At 41.2% G+C, this 24,646-nt stretch overlaps 1 protein-coding gene and 2 pseudogenes across 1 annotated transcript in view; 2 read left to right on the forward strand and 1 right to left on the reverse strand.

Moving 5' to 3' along the window:
- The window catches only part of PI4KA (phosphatidylinositol 4-kinase alpha), a 109,844-nt gene continuing 85,198 nt past the window's right edge, over positions 1 to 24,646 (forward strand). The window contains exons 1-2 of the mRNA XM_019710135.2: positions 1 to 228; positions 23,313 to 23,429. Coding sequence (XP_019565694.2) covers positions 7 to 228; positions 23,313 to 23,429 — 339 coding nt within the window. The 5' untranslated portion in view covers positions 1 to 6. The remainder of the gene's footprint in view (positions 229 to 23,312; positions 23,430 to 24,646) is intronic.
- LOC109461451 (large ribosomal subunit protein P1) lies at positions 7,621 to 8,075 on the reverse strand (annotated as a pseudogene).
- LOC109461450 (RNA transcription, translation and transport factor protein) lies at positions 18,032 to 21,125 on the forward strand (annotated as a pseudogene).

Here is a 24,646-nt window from a genome sequence, read left to right on the forward strand (position 1 = left end):
AGCCGGATGCGGCCGCGCCTGCGCGGTGAGCTCCGGTGCTCGCTGGCCGGGTGCTCGAAGCCCGGGGATAGCGCCGCTGCGCGCTTGATGATGGCGGCGGCCGCCTCCCGGGGAAGCGGCGGCTCCGGCTGCGGCTCCGGCTCCAGCGCCTCGCGGGGTTTTTATTTCAACACGGTCCTGTCCCTGGCTCGCTCCTTGGCCGTGCAGAGACCGGCATCCTTGGAGAAGGTATCCTGGGCCGGCCCGGCCACAGGCTGACAGTTGTGGGGGATTGGGACGGCAAAGCGGGGAGGCGGGGCGAGGATCTGCGGGAGGCCGAGGAGGGGATCGTGAGCTACCTGTGACGCGAGGGGGCTTGTGAACGGAGGGGGCCAGCGGGGTGAGGAAGCCCGTGGGCGGAGGGGGCTGGTGAAGAGAGGGAGTCGTGGGAGAGGGGGCCATGTGGAAGGACAGGCGGGGGCGCTGCAGTGGGTGGGCGTGGAAGGGACGTGTGAGCTACAGGCCGGGGTTCGAGCCTTGGGGACACTGTGTGACGTCACTGGGGCGGGGGTGGCAATGGGAAGAGCCCACGACCAGGGTCAAAACCTCGGGCTCTGCTCCCGACTTCCCCTGCTTTTTATTCCGTGACCTTGGAGAGATGCCTTTCTTGTAAGATGTGGGTGCTTTTTTTTAATCTACTTTGCCGGCTCGGTGGTGTTGTGAAGGGCAGATGAAATAGTATCTCTGAAAATCCTTTCTGAAACGCAGATCTCCTGCGCGGTTGTTTTTCTGTGAGACTTGAGTGGGCGTTAGATTGAGTAAAAGATTGTGTTTGAAGAAGAGACAGTGGCAGAGAAGCGGGAGTAAACTGTCAGTGGGCAGAGACTTGAACTGGGGATTGCTTCAGAGGAGAAAGGAGAACTTATGCCAGAGGAAATCCTTATCTTGGGTGAAAGGTGAAAGACAACTCAAAGGTGTGCTGGGATAGTGGAAAGAACACAGATTTTAGAGGTAGAGCTAAGTTTCATCCCTCCACTGTCACTTACTATGTGTTTCCCTGAAAATAAGACCGGGTCTTATATTAAATTTTGCTCCAAAAGACGCATGAGGGCTGATGTTCAGGGGATGTCATCCTGAAAAATCAAGTTAGGGCTTATTTTCTGGTTAGATCTTATTTTCGGGGAAACACGGTATGCGTTGTCTTGAACAAGTTAACTTCAACTCTCAGAGCCTCCATTTCCATATCTGTGAAATGAAGTGGTTCTTGAGGATTAAATGAATTCAAGCATCAAGTACCTTGCATGGAGCTAGGCACAGAGTAGATGAACAGTAAATGTCATCTTCCCTCACCAGCGTGTGATGAAGCTTACTACAGTGTGTTAGCACTGAAGGGATGGGATTATTATTTTTTTCCACACAGCTTCCTGGCATATGGAAAGACAATGTTGTCTGACAGTAGAAGAGCGGTGGTGACTGGAGACTTGCCTGCTGCAGTTGGGAGTGGTTTTGTGGCTCTGGTGAGGGGTGAAGCTGAAAGGCTGTTTTAGGCACTTTGGCAGAGTGTCCTAGTTCTTCCTTGCTTTTGCAGCTTCCCATACTTGATTTATCATTCATCTGCAGGGTGAGCAGGTCTTGGGGAAACTGATGCCAACCGGATTTACTCCACTCATCTCTAATCCTAGACTGTGAAACCAAGCCTATTGCTATTCAGTGGTTTTAGTTTTTCCTTCATTCGTTCTTTCATTCAGAAAACATTTTATGATCACGTACTGTTAATTGGTACACGCTAAGCCAGGTACATAAGAAACAGTCCTAATTTGCTTGCTCCAGTGACCAGAAACAAATCAGACTTGTTTCAAGTTCTCCATCTGCTCTTGGATCACAGGTCTGGTGAATAGACTCCTGCTATATTCAGAGAGCCAATCCCAAGACCCCTGGGCATCTATTCTCTGATCTATATCTGAGCGTTAACCTTTTCATGCTAGGGTACCCCTAAGACTGGAGTCCCAACCCTGAGGCCCACCCCCCAGAATTGCAGCTCAGTTCTGAGGACACTCTCAGTGAAACCCTCTAGACCCTGTTCCGCTCAGTCCTCAGCACTCTCCCTCTGGGTGAAAGGTGAGAGGAGAAAAATAGGAAGAAAGAGAGTCCGGTCTCCACACTGGAATCTCCATACGTATGTGGTTGGCTTCTAGACTCCCTCTCTCTGATTTCTGTATGCTTGCCTGTCTTGCTTTGCTTTCCTGGTTCTTGCCTGTTTTCAGAATGTTGTTGAGCTGCCCCTGCCAAGCCACCTCCTTGCTCTGCCTGGTCATATTCCCCTTTATCCAGGAAATCAGTGACCTGTTTCTGCCTCTCCTTGTCTGGCCCGTGCTGTATTGATGGACCCCAAACCCTGGGACATTGGTCATTCTGGGTCGAACTGCAGAGTAGGCATGTTTTACCCTTCCAGTCCTCTTCTCAGCCTCAGGAGGCTTTGGTCAGAGTCCTTTCCCATGTCCTGAAATAGCCTTTCTCTTTTCTTCAATTAGGATGCCAGAATCTCGAGGTATTTTAGCTAACGATCGATCTAATGTTTACACAGTACTGCAGCTTAGGGACAGATTGGACCCTCTCTTGTGGACAGATGTACTACAGAAGACGAGCTGGTAGCTCGTTTCTGTAATTGGAGGAATGCGTGGCCAGATGCTAAGGGCAGTGGGCTTTCTGGAGTTCATGGTTATCCAGCCTGTCCTTTAGCGTGATCTCCATGGAGCAAAAATAATGGTACTGGCGTTTTTTCAGCATCATGAAGCTGAAAATTTCTTATCTTTGCTCCCTTTCCTTTGTGAGGCCATGTTAGAAAGAACCATCTATGGAGTGAGAGGAAAAAGAAAATGAGTGTCAGCAGAGGGTATCATGTTGCTAGAACCATTGCTATTAAATCAACTCTAAAATATTTTAAGAAGAAATTGGAAGAAGAAAATCTTTACCTATAATCATCCCATATTAACTGTATTCCTTTGCTAGGGCTGCCATAACACAAAGTACCACAGCTGAAACAACAGAAATTTATTTTCTCACAATTCTGGAGGTTAGAAATCCAAGATGAAGGTATCAGCAGTGTTGGTTTCTGTTGAAACCTCTCTCTTTGTAGATGATTGTCTTTTCCCTGTGTCTTCACAGTCTCCCCTCTGTGCCTGTCTGTGTTCTAATTTCTTCGTACCATGTTCCCGAAAATAAGACATAGCCTGACAATCAGCTCTAATGCATCTTTTGGAGCAAAAATTAGTATAAGACCTGGTGTTATGTTATGTTATATTATATTAGACTGGGTCTTATATTCATTTTTGCTCCAAAAGATGCATTAGAGCTGTTTGTCCGGCTAGGTCTTATTTTTGGGGAAACACGGTATAAGAACAGCAGTCAGATTGATCGGACTGGCCCACCCTAATGATCTCATTTTACCTTAATTACCTCTTTAAAGACTCTGTGTCCAAGTACAGTCACATTCTGAGGTACTGGGGGGTTAAGACTTCAATATGTGAATTTTGGGGGGAAACAATTCAGCTGATAACAGTAGCCCATCAGCACTTTCATTTTTTAGCACTCCTTTTTTATGTTTAACCATATATAGCTGTACTTACTTTATTGCCTTTTTCAAAAATGGCTCGTATTTATTATTTTAATGGCTGCATGGCATTTTTTATTGATAGACCATAATTTACTTAAGCATTTCTCTGTTTAAATTTTCTAGTTTTTCCCTTGTAAAACAGCATGTTTGCACACCTAGCATTTTGTCGTCGTCTGAATTACATCCTTGTGTTAAATTGTAGATGGATTTTGATATTTACTGCCCAATTGTGTGTTTCACTTAGTTATGACAGCATCGGCAAGATGCCTTGTGCATTTATCGCTACACCAGTGTTGGATTTTATTTATTTTTCCTGCTAACTCAGTAAGCATAAAAAGGTGCCTTATTCTTTTGATCCCAGGATGATGACATTTGACCATGGTTGGCTATATTAAATTATGAATTAAACAACCAAAACCCCAGAAGGCAGACGTGATTGTGTGTGATACTGCTATGTTCTTGTTTTCTGCTCTGTGGAAACTTTTCATACTTGCAGTCCTGTTGCTTAAATATTGACTCCCAGCCGTGCCTACTCTGGGTAGCTTATTTTCTACAGTTTACCAGATGTGCACACGATCCCAGTCCTCAACTACTTTATAAATAAGCAGCAGCCATAATAGTGCAGGGCTGGCCAGCTGTCTGTCTAGAAAGACCCTTGGTCGACTATGTAGCTTTTCAATAAAAATCCCCTGGGCACATATTAGCTGTTTTGCTGCGGTGGGAGTGGGAGGCGCAGATATTTTTTTCTTTGGGCCCCAAACCATGTCTCCATGGCTCTTGACAGGTATGTGAAAAATGTAATAGTGAAAAAGGGAAATGTGCTTTAAGAGAGTGAAAAAATGTGGGCACTTGCTGGGAGGTTACTTTCTCCTGAGATTTTTAAGGAGGAAAGGCTTGAAAGTGATTTGTAAATGCTGGGAGTGGTTGGCGAGGGTCAAAGAAGGTCAAAGCATGGAGGATGAGGAACACCAGGGAGTAGGGGTCAGCAGAAACAGTCTATTTAGTGATTTTTTTTTTTAACTTTTATTTATTTTAAGTATGTTTTTCCAGGACCCATCAGCTCCAAGTCAAGTAGTTGTTTCAATCTATTGTAGTTGTGGAGGGTGCAGCTCACTGGCCCATGTGGGGATCGAACCGGCGACCTTGTTGTTAAGAGCACAGCGCTCTAACCAACTAACCGGCCGCCCCAGAAACAGTATATTTACTAAAGGGAAGAGTGGAGATGAGACTGGAGAAGAAAGCAAGTGACCTCATAAATCCAGACTCAGAGTTTGGATTTAACTGAGGAGATAGGGGAGAGCCCTTGAATGTTTCAGGGCCTGCGTGGTGTGCGTCAGGAAGGCTATTATGGCTGCATTGTTTATACCCATGCCCATAGGGAGTCTCAGAATTGATGCGTCACTAGCTGTTTACTCCCCCAGAGGGCAGAAATGTTCTATTTCTGACTCCTTACTGCACATTTCTCTTTTCTGCTGTCTGTGTTTGCAGTTTGTACCCAGTGGAGATGTGATTGCCTCCAGTCCCTTTCACCAGCTGCTAGCTAGTCCAATCGTTGATTTTAATTGCTGAAGTTTATCTATGCATCTTATATTCCTGATGACTTATTTATATAGTTATTTGTTTTTGTATTTGTTTGTCTCTTGTAACTTGGCATTTTGGAAAAAAGCTTGGTCTCTTTTGAATATTGCCAAGCCAGCCAGAACGCTACTTTCATTTATGTGATAAATTGACACATAAATCCAGCGTTGAGGCAAAAATCCTCAGTTTTCACTTGCATTTATGTATTGAGTTCTGAGAGGCTCTATTTCTGCTGCTGAAGCCATTCTCTTTTCCTGAATGTTTCTGTGTTTACAGCTGGTCTGGAAGCCTGGATTTAGGATAGTGAAGGCTATATACCATTACGAAAGCAAAAGACGGTGACATTCATTCATCCATTCATATAGTCTTTGAGTGCTTGCTATGTGTCAGGTACTGTGCTAGGTCTTGGAGGGGCCCATTAGAGGGATGCATAAAGAGACTTGTTCTTGCTGTCATGTAGTTTATCATGAAGAGAGACAGACAGACAAACGAGCATTAAACAAAAAAATTATAAGTAGATATAATTTAAAATGGTAACAAGTGCCATGAAACAAAAGTAAATGGTATCAGTGAATTTTATGTTCATTAAAAAAAGGTAAATGGTTTGAGGAGAGAGAAAATAGGGTCATGATTTTTCTTTTCTTTTTCTTTTTTTAATTGGGGAATATTGGGGAACAGTGTGTTTTTCCAGGACCCATCAGCTCCAAGTCAAATTGTTTTCAGTCTAGTTGTAGAGGGCGAAGCTCAGCTCCAATTCACGTCGTTGTCTTCAGTCTAGTTGTGGAAGCTGCGGCTCACTGGTCCATGTGGGAATGGAAGCAGCCACCTTGGTGTTATAAGTCTTGGTGTTATGAGTACTGCGCTCTAACCAAGTGAGCCAACTGGCCACCCTGGGGTCATTATTTATATAGATACCAGGGAAGACTTTAAACACAGCTAAACGATGAATAGAAGTTAGCTAATTAAGTATGTAGAAAAGAATAATCCTAGCAGAGGGTACAGCTTGTGCAAAGGCTCAGAAGTAGGAAAATTTTTGACTCATTTGAAGACCTGAAAAAAGGCTGTAGTGGTTGCAGCTTAGGGAGTTGGGGGGGGGGGGCACCAAAATAGGTGGGCAGGTGGGCAGGGCTTGATCACCAAGGCAGGTCATAGAAATGATTTTCGACTTTATTCTAAAAGCGTCTTAGTTTAATAGCTTTTAGGGGATTGGTGAAGAATTTAAAATATTAATAAGTAAAATAAAAAATAAAAATATCAATTGTGATTAGCATATAGATGGAAATATTTTAAGATCACTTTAAATAGATTTGTGAAAATTACATTTAGTATGAATGGTTTTTTTTTTAGTATAAATGTTCAGTATTGTTTTTCTAGTAGTCTTTTCTCACTTAAGAAAACAGTCTGTTAGATCTTTTGGGGGGGCTTATAACAATTATATAATTATAGGATCATAGGAATTTGGATTTTCTTCTCTAATATAAGCATTTAGAGATATACATTTTCCTCCAAGTGCTGCTTTAGCAACATCCCACAAATTTTGTAAGATGTGTTTTCTTTTCATTATATTCAAAATATTTTTTCTTATTTCCCTTATGATTTCTTTTTTGATTTAGAGGTATGTAAAAGTGTGTTCAGTTTTCAAAAATTTGGGAGATTTATAGATACTTTTCTGTTGTTGATTTCTAATTTTATTCTGTTGATTTCAGTTGTTTTTAGTTTATTGAGCCTTGTCTTGTGCCACAGCATATGTAAGGTATCTCTTGGTGAACTTTCCAGTTGTGAAAAGAATGTGTGTTCTGCTTTGATGAGGTGGAGTTTCCTGTAGATATCGGTATGGTCAAGTAGGTTTTCAGGTCTGCAGTATCCTGATCGATTTTCCGTCTATTCTCTCAATTACTGAGAGAGGAGTGTTGACATTGCCAAGCATAATTGTGGATCTATTGATTTCTCCTGTGAGTTCTGCTAGTTTTTGCTTCATGTAATTTGACTTTATGCTTGGGAGCAAACCCACTTATAATTATGTCGTCGTCATCAATTAACCTCTTTATCATGATGAACAGTCATGTTCCTTGTTCTGAAATCTACTTTGCCATGAGCATAGATAACCACACTAGTTTTCTTGTTAATGGTGTTTACGTTAGCATGTCTTTTCCCATCCTTTCACTTTTAGCCTGTGCCTTTACATTTAAAATGATTTTCTTGTAGACAGCATGTAGCATGCTCCTTTTCTGGTCTGCAAATCTTGTGGTTGGAGTGTTCAGACCCTTTACAGGTAATGAAATTATTAGTATGGTTGGATTTAAATCTGCGATCTTGATTTGTTTTCTATTTGTCGCATCTCTTTTTCTTTTCTTGGCCTCCTTCTTCTTCTTCTTCTTCTTCTTCTTCTTCTTCTTCTTCTTCCTCTTTTGCAGAGTTTGGCTTTTTAATGAACATGTTACAAAAGAGGTTTAGTCAAAAAGACCAAAGCCCGTGTCATCATCAGACGCCTCAGATTCTTCTTTCTTTGCTTCCACTTTCTTCTCCTCGGCTGGGGCAGCACCAGCTGCTGGGGCAGGTCCACCAGCCCCTACATTGCAGATGAGGCTCCCGATGTTGACATTGGCCAGGGCCTTTGCAAACAAGCCTGGCCAGAAAGGCTCAACTTTTACACCAGCAGCTTTAATGAGGACGTTGATCTTAGCCTCTGTTACAGTCACCTCATTGTAGTGCAGGCTGAGGGCCGGAGCAGATGCAGGAGAGCTGCTAGGTGGAGGCCACGGGGCAGGCGAGTGCTGCCCAGCCGGGGGCTGGTCGCCAGATGAAGTGAGGGCTTCACCCCCATGCAGACTGAGCTTCCTCGAAGGATGGAGCACCTTACTGGCAGCTAAGGAAACGGACTTTTCTTGCCTTCTTTTAGATTCATTGACCATTTTTTTTAGTTTTCCGTTTTATCTCCACTATGGGCTTATTAGTGCTCTTTCTTTTGTCTTTTCGTTGTTGTTGTTTTTAGTTTCAGGTGTACAAAACAATGTAATAGTTAGACATTTACACCCCTCACAAAATGATAACCCCCCACCCCCAATCAACTACCCCTCTGACATAGAATGTAGCTGCTACAATTCCATTGACTCTAAAAGTGGTTTTTCTAGGGTTAAAATAGGCATCTCTTTATCATAGTCTGCCTTCAAATAACATTGTGTCACTTTACTTGTAGTAACTTTACAATTATAATTCCATTTTACCCCATCTTTTGTGTGGTTGTTGTCATAGATTTTTTTACTTCTCTGTGTTATAAACTCCACAATACACGTACATTGTTATAGTAGGTTGGTATAAAAGTAATTGCGGTTTAAAAGGTTAAAAATAATTGGAAAAACTGCAATTTTTGCACCAACCTAATATTTACAAGATAATCATAAAAATATGAAAAACATTCACATATTCACAGTTTCCAGTTTCCTTTATTTCTTTATGTAGATTCATGTTTATACCTGGTATCATTTAACATTTCTTATAGTGCAAATCTGCAAGTGTGATTTTTTTTTCAGTTTCGTTTTTGCTGATTATAGAAGTCTAGGTTTTTATTTTAGCACTTAAAAGGTATCATTTCATTTTCTTTGGGGTTTTCATAGCTTCTAACTAGAAGACCATGGTCAATCTTATCCATGTTTCTTTGTATCTGTTGTGTTTTTCCCCTCCTCTGATATTTCTAAGATTGTCTCCTTTTTATTATTGGCTTTTGAGAATTTAATTATGATATGCCTTGGTGTGGTTTTCTTTTTATTTATCCTACATGGAGTTCATTGAGATTTTTGGATCTTTGGGCATATAGTTTTATTAAATTTGGAAAATTTTCTGCCATTATTTCTTAGAACATTTTTATCTGTTCCTCTCCCCCTTTTTTCCCCTGGAGGCTGATTACATGTATGTTACATGTTCTCCCATGTGTTATATTTCTAATCATTTTCTCCCCATCCTTTTTTCTCTGTGCTTCATTTTATCTAGTTTCTGTAGCCATGTTTTAAAGTTCACCAACCTTTTCTTCTGCAGTCTCTAATTTGTTGGTAATCCAAGCCAGTGCTTTTTAAAAAATTTATTTGAGATACTGTATTTTTCATTGCCAGAAATTCCATTTGATTTTGTTTTTATATCTTTCATTTCTCTTCTCACTGTATTCATGTTTTCCTTAAAACATCTGAACATAGTTTTAATGGCTGGTTTAATGTCCTTGCCTGCTAATTCCATCATCTCTGTTGTTTTCTGGTTCTGGTTCTTTTTCAGGGGTCTCCAAGATCACCCACACATTCAGCGATTCACTGGAAGGATGCATGGGACTTAGCATATAGTTACTTGTGGTTAAAGTTTATTACAGTGAAAGAATACTTGGTAGGATCAGCAAGGGAAAAAGACAGTCTGGAGAAACCCATGCACTGGCTTCTTTGTGCTCTTTTCCATCAGGTGTGCTCTTTTCCTTAGCAACAAAAAAATGCATTAACGTCTACAATATTTCTGCCCAGGGAAGCCAATTAGAAACTTAGTGCTCAAGGATTTTATTGGTGGGTGGTTGTGTAGGTACCCTATGCCTAGCAGCTATTGAAATTCCAGACTCCCAGATGCAAGTTAGTGTTCAGCATAAATCACGTTGTTTGTATAGTTGAGGCATGGTGAACTACCCTTATAAATTAGAGAATGGAGGGAGCAGTTAAAGTGCCAAGTTCCCAGACTCTCTCCAAGGACGGTCCGTGTAAGCTGGGCCTTCTAAAGATAGCAGCCTCAGGCTTGCCATGTGAACTTTTTTCTGCACGACATCTATTGATGGATTTTTGTCTTGGTTTTGTGTTGCATTTTCCTGCTTCTTGGCTTCTCTGGTAATCTTTGGTTGGAGATTTTATATTGCTGAGTGTTTAGATTTTGTCTTCCTTTAGGGAATGTTGGACTTTGTTCTGGTTGGCAGTTAAGTTACCTGTGGTTCAATTTGATCTTATGAGGCTAGTTTTTTTTTTTTTTTTAAAGAGCTTTATTTAAGATACGAGATGTGATCGAAAAATACGGTAAATGTTTAAATTTTAAAGAATTTATTACAGTAAAAGACACATTGCCATTAATCCCCCTCAGAATACTCCCCCTCACTTCAAACACATTTATCCCATCGTTCTTGCCACTTTCTGAAGCAGTTCTGGAAGTCCTCTTTCATGAGTGTCTTCATCTTTCATCATGACAACGCTTCATGTCACACATCGCTTCTGATACAGCAATTTCTGTCAAATAAAAACATTACAGTGTGTCCTCATCCACCTTATTCACCGGATCTGGCACCATGTGACTTCTGGCTCTTCCCCAAAAGTCAAAATGACCACGAAAGGTAAATGTTTTGAATCGATTCAGGGCATTGAGGCAGCCACAACAGCACAACTAAAGACACTCACAAAAGAGGACTTCTAGAACTGCTTTAGAAAGAGGCATGAACGATGGGATAAGTGTGCTTGGAGCAAGGGGGAGTATTTAGAGGGAGATTAATGGCAATGTATCTTTTACTGTAACAAATTTTTTAAATTTAAACATTCACCATATCTTTTGATCACAAAGGTGTGATCAAAACTCACACCTTTAACTCACATATCATAAAATTCACCCATTTAAAATGTATAATTCACTGTTGTAATATAGTCACAAAATTGCACATCCAGCACTACCATCGATTTTAGAGCATTTTTATTACCCCCCAAAGAAACCCTGCATCCCTAGAGTTGTTACTCCCCGGCCCCCCAGCCATCCCTCCGAATCCCTATCCCTAGGTAACCACTAATTTACTTATGTCTCTGTAGATTTGCCTATTCTTGACATTTCCTATCAATGAAATCATACAATATGTGGTCCTTTGTGACTGACTTCTTTCACATAGCATAATGTTTTCAAGTGGGTGTGAAGTAGTATTTCATTGTTCTTTAGATCTGCATTTGCCTGATGGATAATGATGTTGAGCCATCCTGTATATCCTAGAATAACCACTCTTTTTTATGTGTTTATTGGCCATCTATATCTTCTTTGGAGAAATATCTATTCAGGTCTTTTGCCCATTTTAAAATTGGGTTGTCTTTCTATTAATAAGTTGTAATAGTTTTGTCGACTGAACAATAATACCAACTAGGTATTTTGTCACCAAAAAGGATTTATTCAGGAAAAAGAGAAAGGAAAAAGGGCTGCAACCCAGCACTAGCATTTGCAGACCCAGTAAGCCATGTGCACATTCTGGCTTGTGTGCTAAGATGGAGGGTATCGAAGGCAGGAAGGCAGAAAGTTAGAACCATAGAGTTTTATGAAAAATTAGGCCCATAGAGTTCAACTAGGTGGTCTCATAAACTTCCATGAACCCAGTTCTTCCCATAGATCCCCTGGTGTTATCAGTTTCCTTAAAGTCCCAGTTCATCTTGATCAATATATTTTATGTACAATTCTCTTATCAGATATATTATTTGCAAATATTTCTCCCATTCTGTGGGGTGTCTTCACTTTTTCATAGCATTCTTTGAAGAATAATTTTTAGTTTTGATGATGTCGATTTTATTTTTTGTTGCTTATACTTTTGTTGTCATGTCTAAGAAACCATTGCCTAATCCCAAGGTCACAAAGATTTACATCTGGCTTTCTGTTAGAAATTTTATAGTTTAGCTCTTATATTTAAGTTTTTCATCCATTTTGAATTAATTTTGTATATGGTGTGAGGTAGGGATACAACTTCATTCTTTTGCATGTGGATATCCAGTTGTTTCTGTACCATTCTTGGAAAAACTATTCTTTCCCCATTGAATGTTCCTGGTACCCTTGTTAAACATCAGTTGACTGTAAATATGAGAGTTTATTTTTGGACTGTCACTTCTATTCCATTGGTCTACCCTTATCCTGATACGCTGTCTTGATTACTGTAGCTTGCTTTGTAGTAAGTTTTGAAATTGGAAAGAGTGAGTCCTCCAACTCTGTTCTTTTTCAGCATTGTTTTGGCTATTCTGGGTCCCTTGAATATCTATGCGAATTTTAGGGTTAGCATGTAAATTTATGCAAAGAAGTTACCTTGGATTTTGATGGGGGTTGTGTTGAATTTGTAGGTCAATTTGGAATATATTGCAGTCTTAACAATATTAAGTATTCTTTCTTATTCATGAACATGGGATATCTTTTTATCTAGGTTTTCTTTATTTTCTCTCAATGATTTTTGTAGTTTTTAGAGAATAAGTTTTGCACTTATTTTGTTAAGTTTATTACTAAATATTTTAGTTTTTTCGGTGCTATTGTAAATGGAATTCTTTTTGAGATAAATTTATGTAACATAAAATTCATCATGGAATAGTTTTCTTAATATCATTTTCAGTTTGTTCATTGCTACTGTATAGAAATACAATTGGTTTTTCCCCCAATTTTTTTTTGTGGTACAGTGCACATAACACAAAACTTGCCATTTTAACCTTTTTAAGCATACAGTTCAGAGTTATTAAATATTTTCCTAATGTTTTATTACCATTACCACCATCCATCTCCAGAAATCTTCTCATCTTGTAAACTGAAATTAGAATTATAATTGATTCTTGTATATTGATCTTGTATCCTGCAACTTTCCTGAACTTGTTTATTCTAATATTTCTTTAGTGGATTCCTTAGGTTTTTGTATATACAATATTATATTATCTGCCAGTATAGTTTTATTTTTTCCTTTCTAATCTGGATGCCTTTTATTTAACTTTCTTGCCTAATTGTTTGAGTTAGAACCTGCAGTACAATGTTGAATATAAGTGGTGAGACTGGACATCCTTGCCTTGTTCCTGACCTTAGGGAGGCAGCTTTCAGTTTTTACCATTGAGTATGATATAAGTTGTGGGTTTTTCTAGATGATCTTTATTAGGTTGAGGAAGTGCCCTTCTATTCTTACTTTGAGTGTTTTTATTATGAAGGGTGTTGAATTTTTTCAAATGATTTTTCTGCATTGTTGCAAAGCTCATTTTTAAACGTTGTTAGGGCAGGTCTAAAATACCTTTTGTTCCAGGGATAGTTTAGCTCCACTACTAAGGTGTGGCTTTTCTGAGATCTCTACTGAATGCTTTGAGGGCTTTCCACTCTGGCTGGGAGTAACTCAGACTCCTTGCAGATCTGTGTAAACTCTGGGAACCATTAATCTCACAATTCCCTGGTTGTTCTTGGCCCCACTTTATGGAATGTCACCCTGTACCGGTGTGTCTTGGTATACGTCGAAGACTCAGGAATTCTGTTGCAGATTTCTGGAGCTTTTTTTTCTGCTGAGCTCTTTCCTCTTCAGAATTTCCAGCTCTGTCAGACTTCTACACTCCCATGTCTGTTTCCTCAACTTAGTGAGACCAGCATGACCACCTTGGGATGCCCTTCCTTGTTTTGTGGCCCGGGATGTACCTTCTGGCAGACAATGAGGGCAGTCGCAGAGCTCACTTTGTTTCCTCTCTCAGGTATCCCTGTCCTTTGCTCCATGTCCATTGTATGAAACCAGTGGTTTCATGTATTTGTCCATTTTTCTAGTTGTTTTATGGCAGGAAGTTAAATCCAGGTCTTGTTATTCCCTCATGGCTACGGGTGGAAGTACTTGGGTCACAGAATTTTATTGCTGGAGCAGACATTGCAAAAAAGCGTCTGCTCATCCTTTTATACGTGTGAAAACTGAGGCTTGAGGGCAATGATTTGCTATATTGCCATAGTTTTAAAGCGCAAGCAAGATTCCATGTTTCTGTATATACATGCACACTGTGTTTTGTCCACATTTGACAGAAGGAAATGCAAAGGCAGAGATGTTCAGGTAGGTTTAGTCACTTATTTAGGGTCACTTAGTTAAGAAGTGGCAGAGCTGGACTAAACATTAGAATCTCCTGACTCTGTGCAGCTCCCCTGATCACTGGAGTATTTCCTGTTGAAATGATGTGCCAGGAATCACAGAGCATTGTACATACTATGCTCTGCCATGCACATGAGCAGCGCTCAAGAATGGTGGCTCATCGGGCCGGCCCGGTGGCTCAGGCGGTTAGAGCTCCATGCTCCTAACTCTGAAGGCTGCCGGTTTGATTCCCACATGGGCCAGTGGGCTCTCAACCACAAGGTTGCCAGTTCAATTCCTCGAGTCCCGCAAGGGATGGTGGGCAGTGCCTCCTGCGACTAAGATTGAACACGGCACCTTGAGCTGAGCTGCTGCTGAGCTCCTGGGTGGCTCAGTTGGTTAGAGCGCGTCCTCTCAACCACAAGGTTGCCAGTTCGACTCCCCCAAGGGATGGTGGGCTGTGCCCCCTGCAACTAGAAAACGGCAACTGGACCTGGAGCTGAGCTGCGCCCTCCACAACTAAGACTGAAAAGACAACAACTTGACTTGGGAAAAAGTCCCGGAAGTACACACTGTTCCCCAATAAAGTCCTGTTCCCCTTCCTCAATAAAATCTTAAAAAAAAGAAAAAAAGAATGGTGGCTTATCAATTGTGTGTAAAGCGTGTGTAGTGCTGCCTGTGCTGAAATGGGAACCAAAAGAGCATCTGTGGTGAAACCCCCCTCCAGGGCTGCTTGTAGGAGTAGCAGGTGCTATGCCACCTGCGACAGCAACGTGTTGTGCCTCGTGTCACAATCACCTTTGTTTCTCGATAGCTCTGAGTCACTTAGGAATGTTAACTTATGTTCAGTTCTCTAAGAGGCAGTACCTTTGAGAAAGGCAATTAAAACATGGTTTTAACACAAAAAACTACCACTAATACTTAAAGCCTAATCTTTAGTTGTCAGGGAATTTTGTTTCTCCAGAAAGACTATTCCCAGAGGTGTCAGATAACGAAAGCTGTATGCTTTTTCAAAATTGCTTAATTAGGCAGCTTGTAATGCTATTATTGTAGCTTTATTTTGACCTAAATGCCTTACCTACACCCACTGTTATGTTTGATTCTCATCTGCAACTTGTGAGGGCATCTTATTTTTTTCTTGGTTGGCCTTTCCTTACCTTGGCAGTCTAAATTCACTTTGTGGTCTCTGTCTTTTAATAGTCTTGGGTTAAAGTGCTGTCAGGAGCTCTTATCAAAGTCTGCGTAAGTTATCTTTGTTGTCTCCCTATGGTCCACATCTCAAAGTGATGGGTAGGGCCCCGTTGGATCCTTTTTGTAAATGGGAGTAACCTGGCTCTGTCCGGTTTTGAACTTAATGACCTTTTACAATGACAGGCTCTACACCCCACTAAAAACAACCTGTTAGTTTCTCGTAAAATTCTGAAAAAAAATCATTCAATGTTATTTTTCTTTTCTTTTCTTTTCTTTTCTTTTTTATCATAGTATCAAAGCTTTATTCTGCACTGGGAGTTTGACTTTTCTGTGTCTCAATTTCTCAGTCCATATAATGGGGATAGTTAATACTGTCGACCTAATATGCTGTGATGAGGATTAGATGAGATAACACAGACCAGCACCCGGCAGGTGGTAAATGCTTAATGACTGTTAAATGTTAGTATTTGGTGAATGGCACCCACCAGAGCTGGTTCTCCCTTAGCTGATGTGTGACAACTTTTACAGGCTCTGGGTTCAAATCTTCACTTGTTTTTCTCACAAGAGGCTCAGCTTCTGAGGGCCTTTTGAACGTGCCTGGTACTGATGATCTGACAAGTATCACAATGTAGTTAAGCCCTGTATTAGGAAGCCTGAGTTCTAGTGGTCCTCTCTCTGTCATTTCTTTCCTTCTCATCTCATTAAATCTCTTTTAGGTCCACTAAGTGGTGGTTAAGTTTCTGGAACGTATAGGGTACAGTGAATACAGTGATGAGGGGGACACAGTCCTGTTTTCATTGAGCAGAAGAGAAGTATACAAGTAACACCAAAATAAGATATAAAAATGATAATTCTCTTGAGAGAACTAGAGTTCTTGGTGGGCTACTGAGAGGTGTGATGGGAGAGATCGCATCACATGGCGGGGCTCTGGCTGGAAAAGCTTGGAGAAGCAGGAGACAGTTGACATGATCTTGGAAGGATGGGTTGAATTTTTATAGGGGAGATGAGGTAGGTTGAATGCAATGTTTCAGATGGGTGAAGACCATGGAGAAGGCCAGGGAGGGAGAAGTGAATGTTGTATCTGGGGCCTGGGTGTTCAGGGGAAGTTGGGGAGAACTTTCGTTGCCAGCTGGGAGTGTGCATAGACTGTTCATTGGAGCGGGGAGCTGTTGAAGGTACGAGCTGGAAGGGTGGTATTGGAGTAGGGAGAGACAGAAGTCAGACAAAGGGGCTATTAAGAACCGGTCGCCTAAGGTTGTGCCTAACCTGTACCACAGGGTAGGATATGACCCGTGAAGATCTGCCGCTAGTGGACGTTGGCAGTTCAGTCCGTGTGACCTCCTGCAGACATCATCTATGACCTTGAGTATGTTCGGGAGTTGTTAGTGGTCCTCAGGTCTGGGGTCTGGGTGAGCATCTGTCTGCTCAGTGTATTCGTTGAACTTGTGTGCAGCCTGCATTTCTTTAGAGAAATTACACCAAGGAAAGCTCAATGTCGTATTCCATTTTTGTCCATGTTTTTTTTTGTTTTTTTTTGCTAATGAGGTAATTTAATAAATTCGGTTTTTGTTTGCACAGAGCTGTGAAGTGTTTTTAAGATACCACTTTGTGAGATTAAGCTTTACACGCCCAGGTCTCTTGTTTCAACCTGCTTTGGTCTCTACTGTGCAGCCGTGGGTGTCTTTGTCAGGGCTGGAATAGCTATGGCTGTTGCTCCATTAAAAGGAGAAAAACTTTTCTAGATTGAGACTCTTGGGGAAGTTATATTTAAGTAGGAGTTGTTTTATGATGTTAAGATGTTGGAATTAAGGACGTTGTGGGAGCATTGTATGTAGAAAATGTCTGCATAGCTTATTTGATCCAGATTTTCTTCCAGTTTTGTGTTACTTTTTGTCATTGGATTGCTCAGGTTGTATCCATTGAAATATTATACACCTGTATTTTCTGAGCTCTAAGAGCATAAATATTATTGTCCTTTTAAAAATAAGATGTGCATTAATGGCAGTTGTTTCTACTATTAATTTTTTGTGTTTTGATTCTGAAGTTAACGATGTTCTTTAAGGAAAATACAGAAAAAAATGAAGAAGGATATAAATATTGCCTGTCGTCTGCTTACTGACTTTTGTATCTTTCTTGATAGGCAGGCCAGGTTCTGAGTTTCATGTAATACACTTTGACTAATTGCAGTAGTTTCCTATTGCTGCTATAACAAATTACCACACACTTAGTGGCTTAGAATAGCACAAATTTCTTGTTTTTCAGTCTGTAGATTAGGAGCCCAATACCGGTCTCACTGGACAGACATCAAGGTGATGGCAGGGCTGTTTGCCTTTCTGGAGATGTTAGGGGAGAACCATCACCAGGTCTTTTACAGCTTCTCCAGGCTCCCACATTCCTGGTCCACGGCCCTTCCTCCACCTTCAAAGCCAGCACATTGGGCCAAGCCCTCGGGACACATCCCTCTGGCCTCTTCCCCGTCTGTCTTCTACTGTGAAGGACCTTTTTGGTTACACTGGGCCCACTCAAAGAATCCAGGATAATCGCTCCATGCCAAGGTCCTTAAGCTAATCACTTCTGCACAGTTCCTTTTGCTATGGAAGGGCACATACCCACAGGCTCCAGGGATTAGGACACACACATCTTTGGGGTGGGGGGCACTCTTCTGCCTGCCACAATGCAGTTCCTGCATTCCTGAATCGTTCTGGAGATCTCTAAGTTGTTCAGTAGTTCTTTTTGGTAGCTGTCCTTCCCATTTTAAAACTCTGTGCCCCGCTTTGCTCTTGCCGCATCGCTGGTACTTGCACCCCCTGCGCCTCCTCACGTTTCCTAAGCCCCGGGGACTAGAGCGAGAAGTGGGGACTATGTTCCAACACAAGCTGACGGGCCTCGAATACCACAGTGCTGCTTGCTTCCACTACGAAGATGAAACAATTCAGGAACTTTATTGTTTGGCTTGAAGATCAGAAAGTCAGACACTACAAGATAGAAGACAGAGGTAATTTAAGAAACATCCACAGCAGGGATTGGCCCAAATTCTTTGAAAAGTATCTCAGAGATGCGAATTGTCCTTTCAAGCTTCCAGATCGACAAGAAGCAATTGACTGGCTTCTTGGTTTCGCTGTTAGACTTCAGTATGGAGATAATGCTGAAAACTGCCAGGACTTTGTACCTGATGATACAAAAAATGCTGACAGTGCAGCTAACAATGCAGAGCCGTTGATCTGGATGTCAATTGGATGTAAATAATCCTGATTTTGAGGCCAGTGTAATGGCTTTGGCTGACCTTCTTCAGGTTCAGCATCATGACGATTACCTGGTAATGCTTACAGCAATTCGCGTTTTGGTCCAGGAGCGCCTGACACAGGATGCAGTTGCTGAAGCAAAGCAAGCAACAGAGGGCTTGCCTGTTGCTTTAGACAAGCCCATTCTTGGTTTTGACACAGGAGATGCAGTTCTTAATGAAGCTGCTCAAATTCTGCGATGGCTGCGTATAGAAGAGCTCAGAGAGCTACAGACAAAAATTAAGCCATTGGAAATTGTCGTTCCAAAGACAGACGCAGACGGGGGAAAGTTGGAAGGTGAATATTTTAGGATTTTAGCCTTTCACCTACTTAGTGCAATTGGGAACCATGGATACTCTGGCATGTGTTTGGAAATCAAATGTCACATTTTCGAGGGAAGAATCCCAGAAAATTGACTATATTCTAGAGGTTTATCATCATTGCTTTTTCTGTAATAAAATGTGGGAAAGTGAAAAAAAAACAAGCAAACAAACTCTGTGTTCCCCTTCTAGAGTAATTTCTAAATTGTCACAAATGATTTCTGTTTAAATATTTTTGATTGAGTGGCAGTGAGGGAGGAAGGTCTGCAGTCAGAGTAATCCATGGCCCCTCAGGGCCCCCCTGGGCATTGAGATAGAGGTGCCCAGGCAGTCCAGAGGAGACGAGGATGCTAAAACCTGTGCTGCCTTCAGCCATCTGCTGGGTATGGTGACAGCTGCATGGGCAGGAGGGTTTAGAAATGTTCATGATGCTGAATTTTGGTCCTGGGATATTGCTGGAACTCATGTTTATGTCTTTCTGAATACTAGTGTAATAATACCTCAAAAACAAAGGAACTAGCAAAGAGAAAACCCAACCCCGCCCAGAACACCTGCCTGCCTTGTGAGGAGAAATCTGGTTCTTACACTTGCCATAAAGGAGGAACCTTGGGGTTTGCCTCTGCCCTCTGAGGCAAGTGCCAGGATGGGCTGGCAGCAGTCCCCCAAATAGGGAAGGTCTGGATTGAGAAGAGAGCCTGCCATACGGGTCAGAGTGACGTCTCAGCAAAAAGTAAGACTAGATGGCAGAGCCTGCAGCCTGGATGCCTCTTACCATCCATGTCCACAGTGGAGGAGATGGGAATTCAAAAATAAGAGGCGATTTTTGCCCTCTAGGAGCTTACAGGTTAGTGGGGAAACAAATAAATGCACTAGTAACTAACGTTAACAATGGGGTAGCTGCTGCTGTTGATCGTGTTATTGGAGCCCTTCAAATAGGTGAGGACAGTGCTTGTGTTTACTTATAGCTGATTGTCTCCAGGCTAAACATTCCTTTAACCGCTCCTTATATAGAATATTTCTAGACCTCCTATGTTCTGGATATCCGTCTTCGTCTTCAGATACTTTCTAAGTGTGGCAAAGAGGCAACTAAAATAATCTTTCCCTCACTTCGACGTGCTGTCCCTCAAGTCCTGAAACTCCTCCTTTGAAACACATCCTGAGCTGGTCTGTTCTGTCTCTGCTCGTTCTGGTCACTACCTACCATCTCTGCCTGGACTACTGCAGGGTCTCCTGACCTGTCTCTCTGCTTTTACCATCGTCTTCCAAAATACATTCTTCATGCAGCAGCCAGAAGGATTCTTCTGAAACTCAATTCTAAACTTAAGTCCTTAAGGCCTTTGTGCACACCCCAGCGGCTCTGGCTTCCCGTTGTTATTAGAGTACAATCCAGGCTCCCGACCTGGCATGTGGGGCCCTGTGGTGTCATCTCTGCCTGCACTTGGACTTCTGGGCATCCCTGCTCTCCCTTTGCCACTGTGCTGCCGCCCCAGCGAGCTCTGCCAGTATGCTCTTTCCTGATTTGTCCTTGCTGGTTCCTTCTTAATCAAACCCAATTTAGTGGGCACCTTCTTAAAAAGGCCTTCCTGATCACCCCATAGAAAGTAGCCCTGCAGGCAGTATTGTTGGGGAAATGTAGACAAAATGTCCCAACCCAGAAACCCTCTTCACAAAGGTAATAGAGACAGAAAACACTTCTATTATTGAACAAGCGGTACCTAGAATGTGATATGCATCACGGGCCGTCCGCTAAGAGATCGCAAGGACAGAAGGAAAGCTCCCTTTTATGTGGCTATGCGGCTACAACCCAGCGTGTCGCTGTTTCCAAGGTGAACCATAGCTAGTCCTCAGGTGAGAGGACTTGGTACCACTTGTCACCCATAGTTCATTTACCTGGTAATTGGAGTGACCATCTGTGTTAGCCAGTTGGCTTTAATCAGAGGAAAAACAAACTCCTTCTGTCTTCGTGACAGGAGGTTGTTTTGCAACTTGGAGTAAAGAACCCCCGGCAGCTGGGCTCCTCCTCCCATAGAAACTGGGAGATGCAGGTGCAGTTTCCCTTGATGTTTACATTCCAAAGAGACGGCCTCCAAGTCCTTGAGCAAGACATTCCTAGGTCATTAAGCTTACAAATTGTCATTGTCGTCTTCAAAAGGACTTATGTATGTTTCAAAGAAAGGAAAAAGTACTTACAGTGGTGAGTTTTCAATGTAAATGAACAAAGAAAAGAGAGGAAAACCGCTTCCCTTATTTTCAACAGGGATAATTGAATGAAGCCTCTTATTTTAAATCTGTGTTTGTCTTCACACTGTCTCACCTCTAATATTCACCTGTGTGTGTGTTCAGGTCTAGAATGAGAGCAGGGGCTCCGTCGTCCTGGTTTACTCTGCATCTCCGGTACCCAGGGTGGTGCCTCTGGTGAAATAGGGGCCTAGTAAATAGAATGAGTTCCAGGCGCAGGGACTAGATTAACTCCTATGGAGCCATTTCAAGGAAGTTATTGAAGAGCAGTAGCGTGGACAATGTTTATCATGTACTGTGAAGTGAGTCCTGAGTCCAGGTAATGATTGTGCCTTTGTATCAGGCACATTATCTCATCCAGCTCCATGAGGACTGCTGTATAGACGGGAAAGCTGAGGATCAGCGTGTCACCTACGCGAGCCATGCCAGAGCCAGGATGCGACTCTGGGTCTAACTCCAAAGTCCATGTGCATTTCACTCCCCTAAAGATTGACAAGATTAGATTTATTTATATGCAACAGAAAAACAAGACACAATCCTTACCCTGCCCCCAAAGCAATCTTCCAGGGACATAGAAAGGGACTGAGAGCAAAGATATTTAAAATTGTGAGCATGGGAGGGGGGTGGTAGATGAGGGCCAAGGGGATCCAGTATATGGTGATGGGAAGAGAACTGACTGGGTGGTGAACATACAACGTGATATATAGATCATGTATTACAGAATTGTACACCTGACATCTATGTAACTTCACTAACCATTGTCACCCCAATAAACTTAAATTTAAAAAAATCGTAAGCATCATTATGTGTGTGGCATGTGGGAATACTGATGAGTTGTCTTTTTTTGTACAGTGACATCTTTTCCATATTTAATAATGAGGTTGTGCCAGTTTTGATGAGTTGTGAGTGTCTATTCTGTCTTCTAGCACATTAGCTTCGCCTCCCCGGTCTGAGGCACAGTATGTCTTCTTGTATTCTAGAGCAGGGTGTTAAATATTGCACAGGACAGGGCAGAGTGTATGGACTTTGTCAGGGCTCCGGACTCTTCCCTCTGTTTCCACGTGGATTCATTCATCAACATTCTTTGGATGTCACTGACTCATTCTGATAGAAATCCACCTTCTTTAGATCTCTAATTTCTATAGATGTTTCTTGAGAGACTTTACTCTTTCCATCAAGATAATGTGGTTCTCTGGTGAAAGTGGCCTGAGCCTCTGAAATGATCGCTTTACTGTGATCTCTTTGTATTTTATTTTACCCTTTGATTGTGAAGCACATTCTCCTTGTGGAGAAACACTGAAGAAGAGCGGGAATGTAGCATTTCTGTTCCTCTCTTGTTATTACTTTATGTTCATTTGTCTAAGCATTTAATTAAAAAAACATGGATTTTTCCCTCTCCCCATACGTATATATATTTTTTTATTTTAATTTCCCGGATGTTGATTACATAAGTAATATTTTCCCCTGGAACATAGTTTGGCAAGTATAAAAAGTGCAAAGAATAAACATAAAACCACTGGTCATCCTGCCTGTCAAAACTATTAACATTTGGATATATTTTCTACACTTAGCCTTTAAAACATCCCACCAGGAACATATAAATGTCAGTGAGTGACTGCTCATTGAGTCCATAGCTGAGCAGCAAGGTGTCTAAATGTTCTGTTCAGGAGCTTCTTGTGGGAGAAATTTTCAAGATTGATATCTCCTGTTTTCTTAGTCATACTGCATTCAGATTTTTAGTTTCTTTATGACAGATATTTACTGTTGGTTTGTTTTGAAGGTATTCCTATTTTTTTCCTTTTGTTTAGTAAGTTGCTCATTTATTGTCTGCTTGCTTTCTGCTAGCCACTATTACGGCATATCCAGTAATAATAGATGTTGTTTATTGAGCACTTACTATGTTCTGTGCACAGTCCTAAGTGCTTTACACACATTTGATTTTTAAAGAGCCCCTACGGGGAGGCATTGCTCTTGTAGGTAGGTTTGGGTAACCTGCATAAGGGCACCAGTGGGAAGTGGGGACTGCAGGCTGTCCTGACACCAAAGGGCAGGCATTAGCCATTGTGCTTTACCTCCCCTGTGTGTATATCATTGTAACCTGCCCTGGTCCCTCAGAGTGTGTGTTTGGGGCATGTGTAAAATTCTTTCAGGAGCTGGAGATGTCCTTTTTATGATCTTTTAATTGGAAAAAATGACTTATTGGTTATATAGACCGATGGCTTTTTATGGTGCTGGTTTATTCTGAATGTGGGTTGATAATTTTTTAATCTATGGTTGTTTTATTTTTTGGTCTTGTTTTCTAGGTCCAAAAGCTGCTTTGTATGTGCCCAGTAGATTTCCACGGGATCTTCCAATTAGATGAAAGACGGCGAGATGCAGTGATTGCGTTGGGCATTTTTCTCATTGAGTCTGATCTTCAGGTAAGTCCTTACTAAATTAAGTGTTTCTGCACTGTAAAGGGGGGTATAATTAGAATTTTAATTTGTACCTGCTTATGTTTACCTAAAGCAATGCCAGAACAATGCATAGAACCTACGTATTAAAAGTGGTTAGCAGTGGGTGAGACAGGGTAGGTGCAACAGGTAGGAATGAGACTTCTTAATGTACACTTTCTTGGGAAATTTTGATTTTTGGACTATGTGAATAAATTATGTTGTTAAAAAAAAATAAAGTGGTTGTTTGTTTTTGTTTTTTTGCCGGAAAGTTAGTTAAAATTTTTTGTGAAGTAATTGTGTGCCCTCTAGAATAGGCTTGATTTTCAATCTCAGGTAAAATGCTTGTCAGTCAGGCTCAGAGTAACCATTTTTTTCCTTCTAAAAGGATACCATGTTTCCCCAAAAATAAGACCTAGTTGGACAATCAGTTCTAATGCATCTTTTGGAGCAAACGTTAATATAAGACTGGGTCTTATATTATATTATGTTAGATAAAACCCGGTCTTATAGTAAAATAAGACTGGGTCTTATATTAACTTTTGCTCCAAAAGACGCATTAGAGCTGCTTGTCTGGCTAGGTCTTATTTTCGGGGAAACACGGTAGTAATCTTTGAGATAATTTTGATATAATGCCATCTTTTTCAAAACTATGATAGATAGAAATTAAGTTTTAGAGTACATGTTAATTTGCCTTTTAAAGATGTCTTAAAAACCAATGTTGTAGCTCTACCAAAAAAATGGTATAGCTCTTTTTTATTTTATTTTTTCAGTATTTATCAAGACTAATTGAAGAAAATGATTGACCACTGGACATACAATCTTTTATTTATTTATCTGTTTATTTTTATCATTATCAAGAATTTTTTTGCTTTTTAAAAAACCACAATAGTCACTTTACTCTTAAGTTTGCACTTTACAAATCAAGAATCATTTTTTAGTATATGTGCTGCCGAAGCGAGCACTCAAGAATCATTTTTTAATTCCAAGTTTAATCATGCTCTGTTAGGAAATAAAGACGTTAGATATTTGAATTTTTATAGCTGTTTATACATTTGGAAAAGACATAAGCATTTTAATTTTAGATCAATAGTTTAAAACTTAAATTGGTTATCTGACCAAGGCGCATGAAAACCCAAAATTAGATGTAGAAGCTGCATTTTAATTATCCAATTTATTTATACATGAAAAGAAAGAAAATCATT

Source organism: Rhinolophus sinicus, linkage group LG16 (assembly GCF_036562045.2).
Source record: "Rhinolophus sinicus isolate RSC01 linkage group LG16, ASM3656204v1, whole genome shotgun sequence".
Classification (NCBI taxonomy): Eukaryota; Metazoa; Chordata; class Mammalia; order Chiroptera; family Rhinolophidae; genus Rhinolophus; species Rhinolophus sinicus.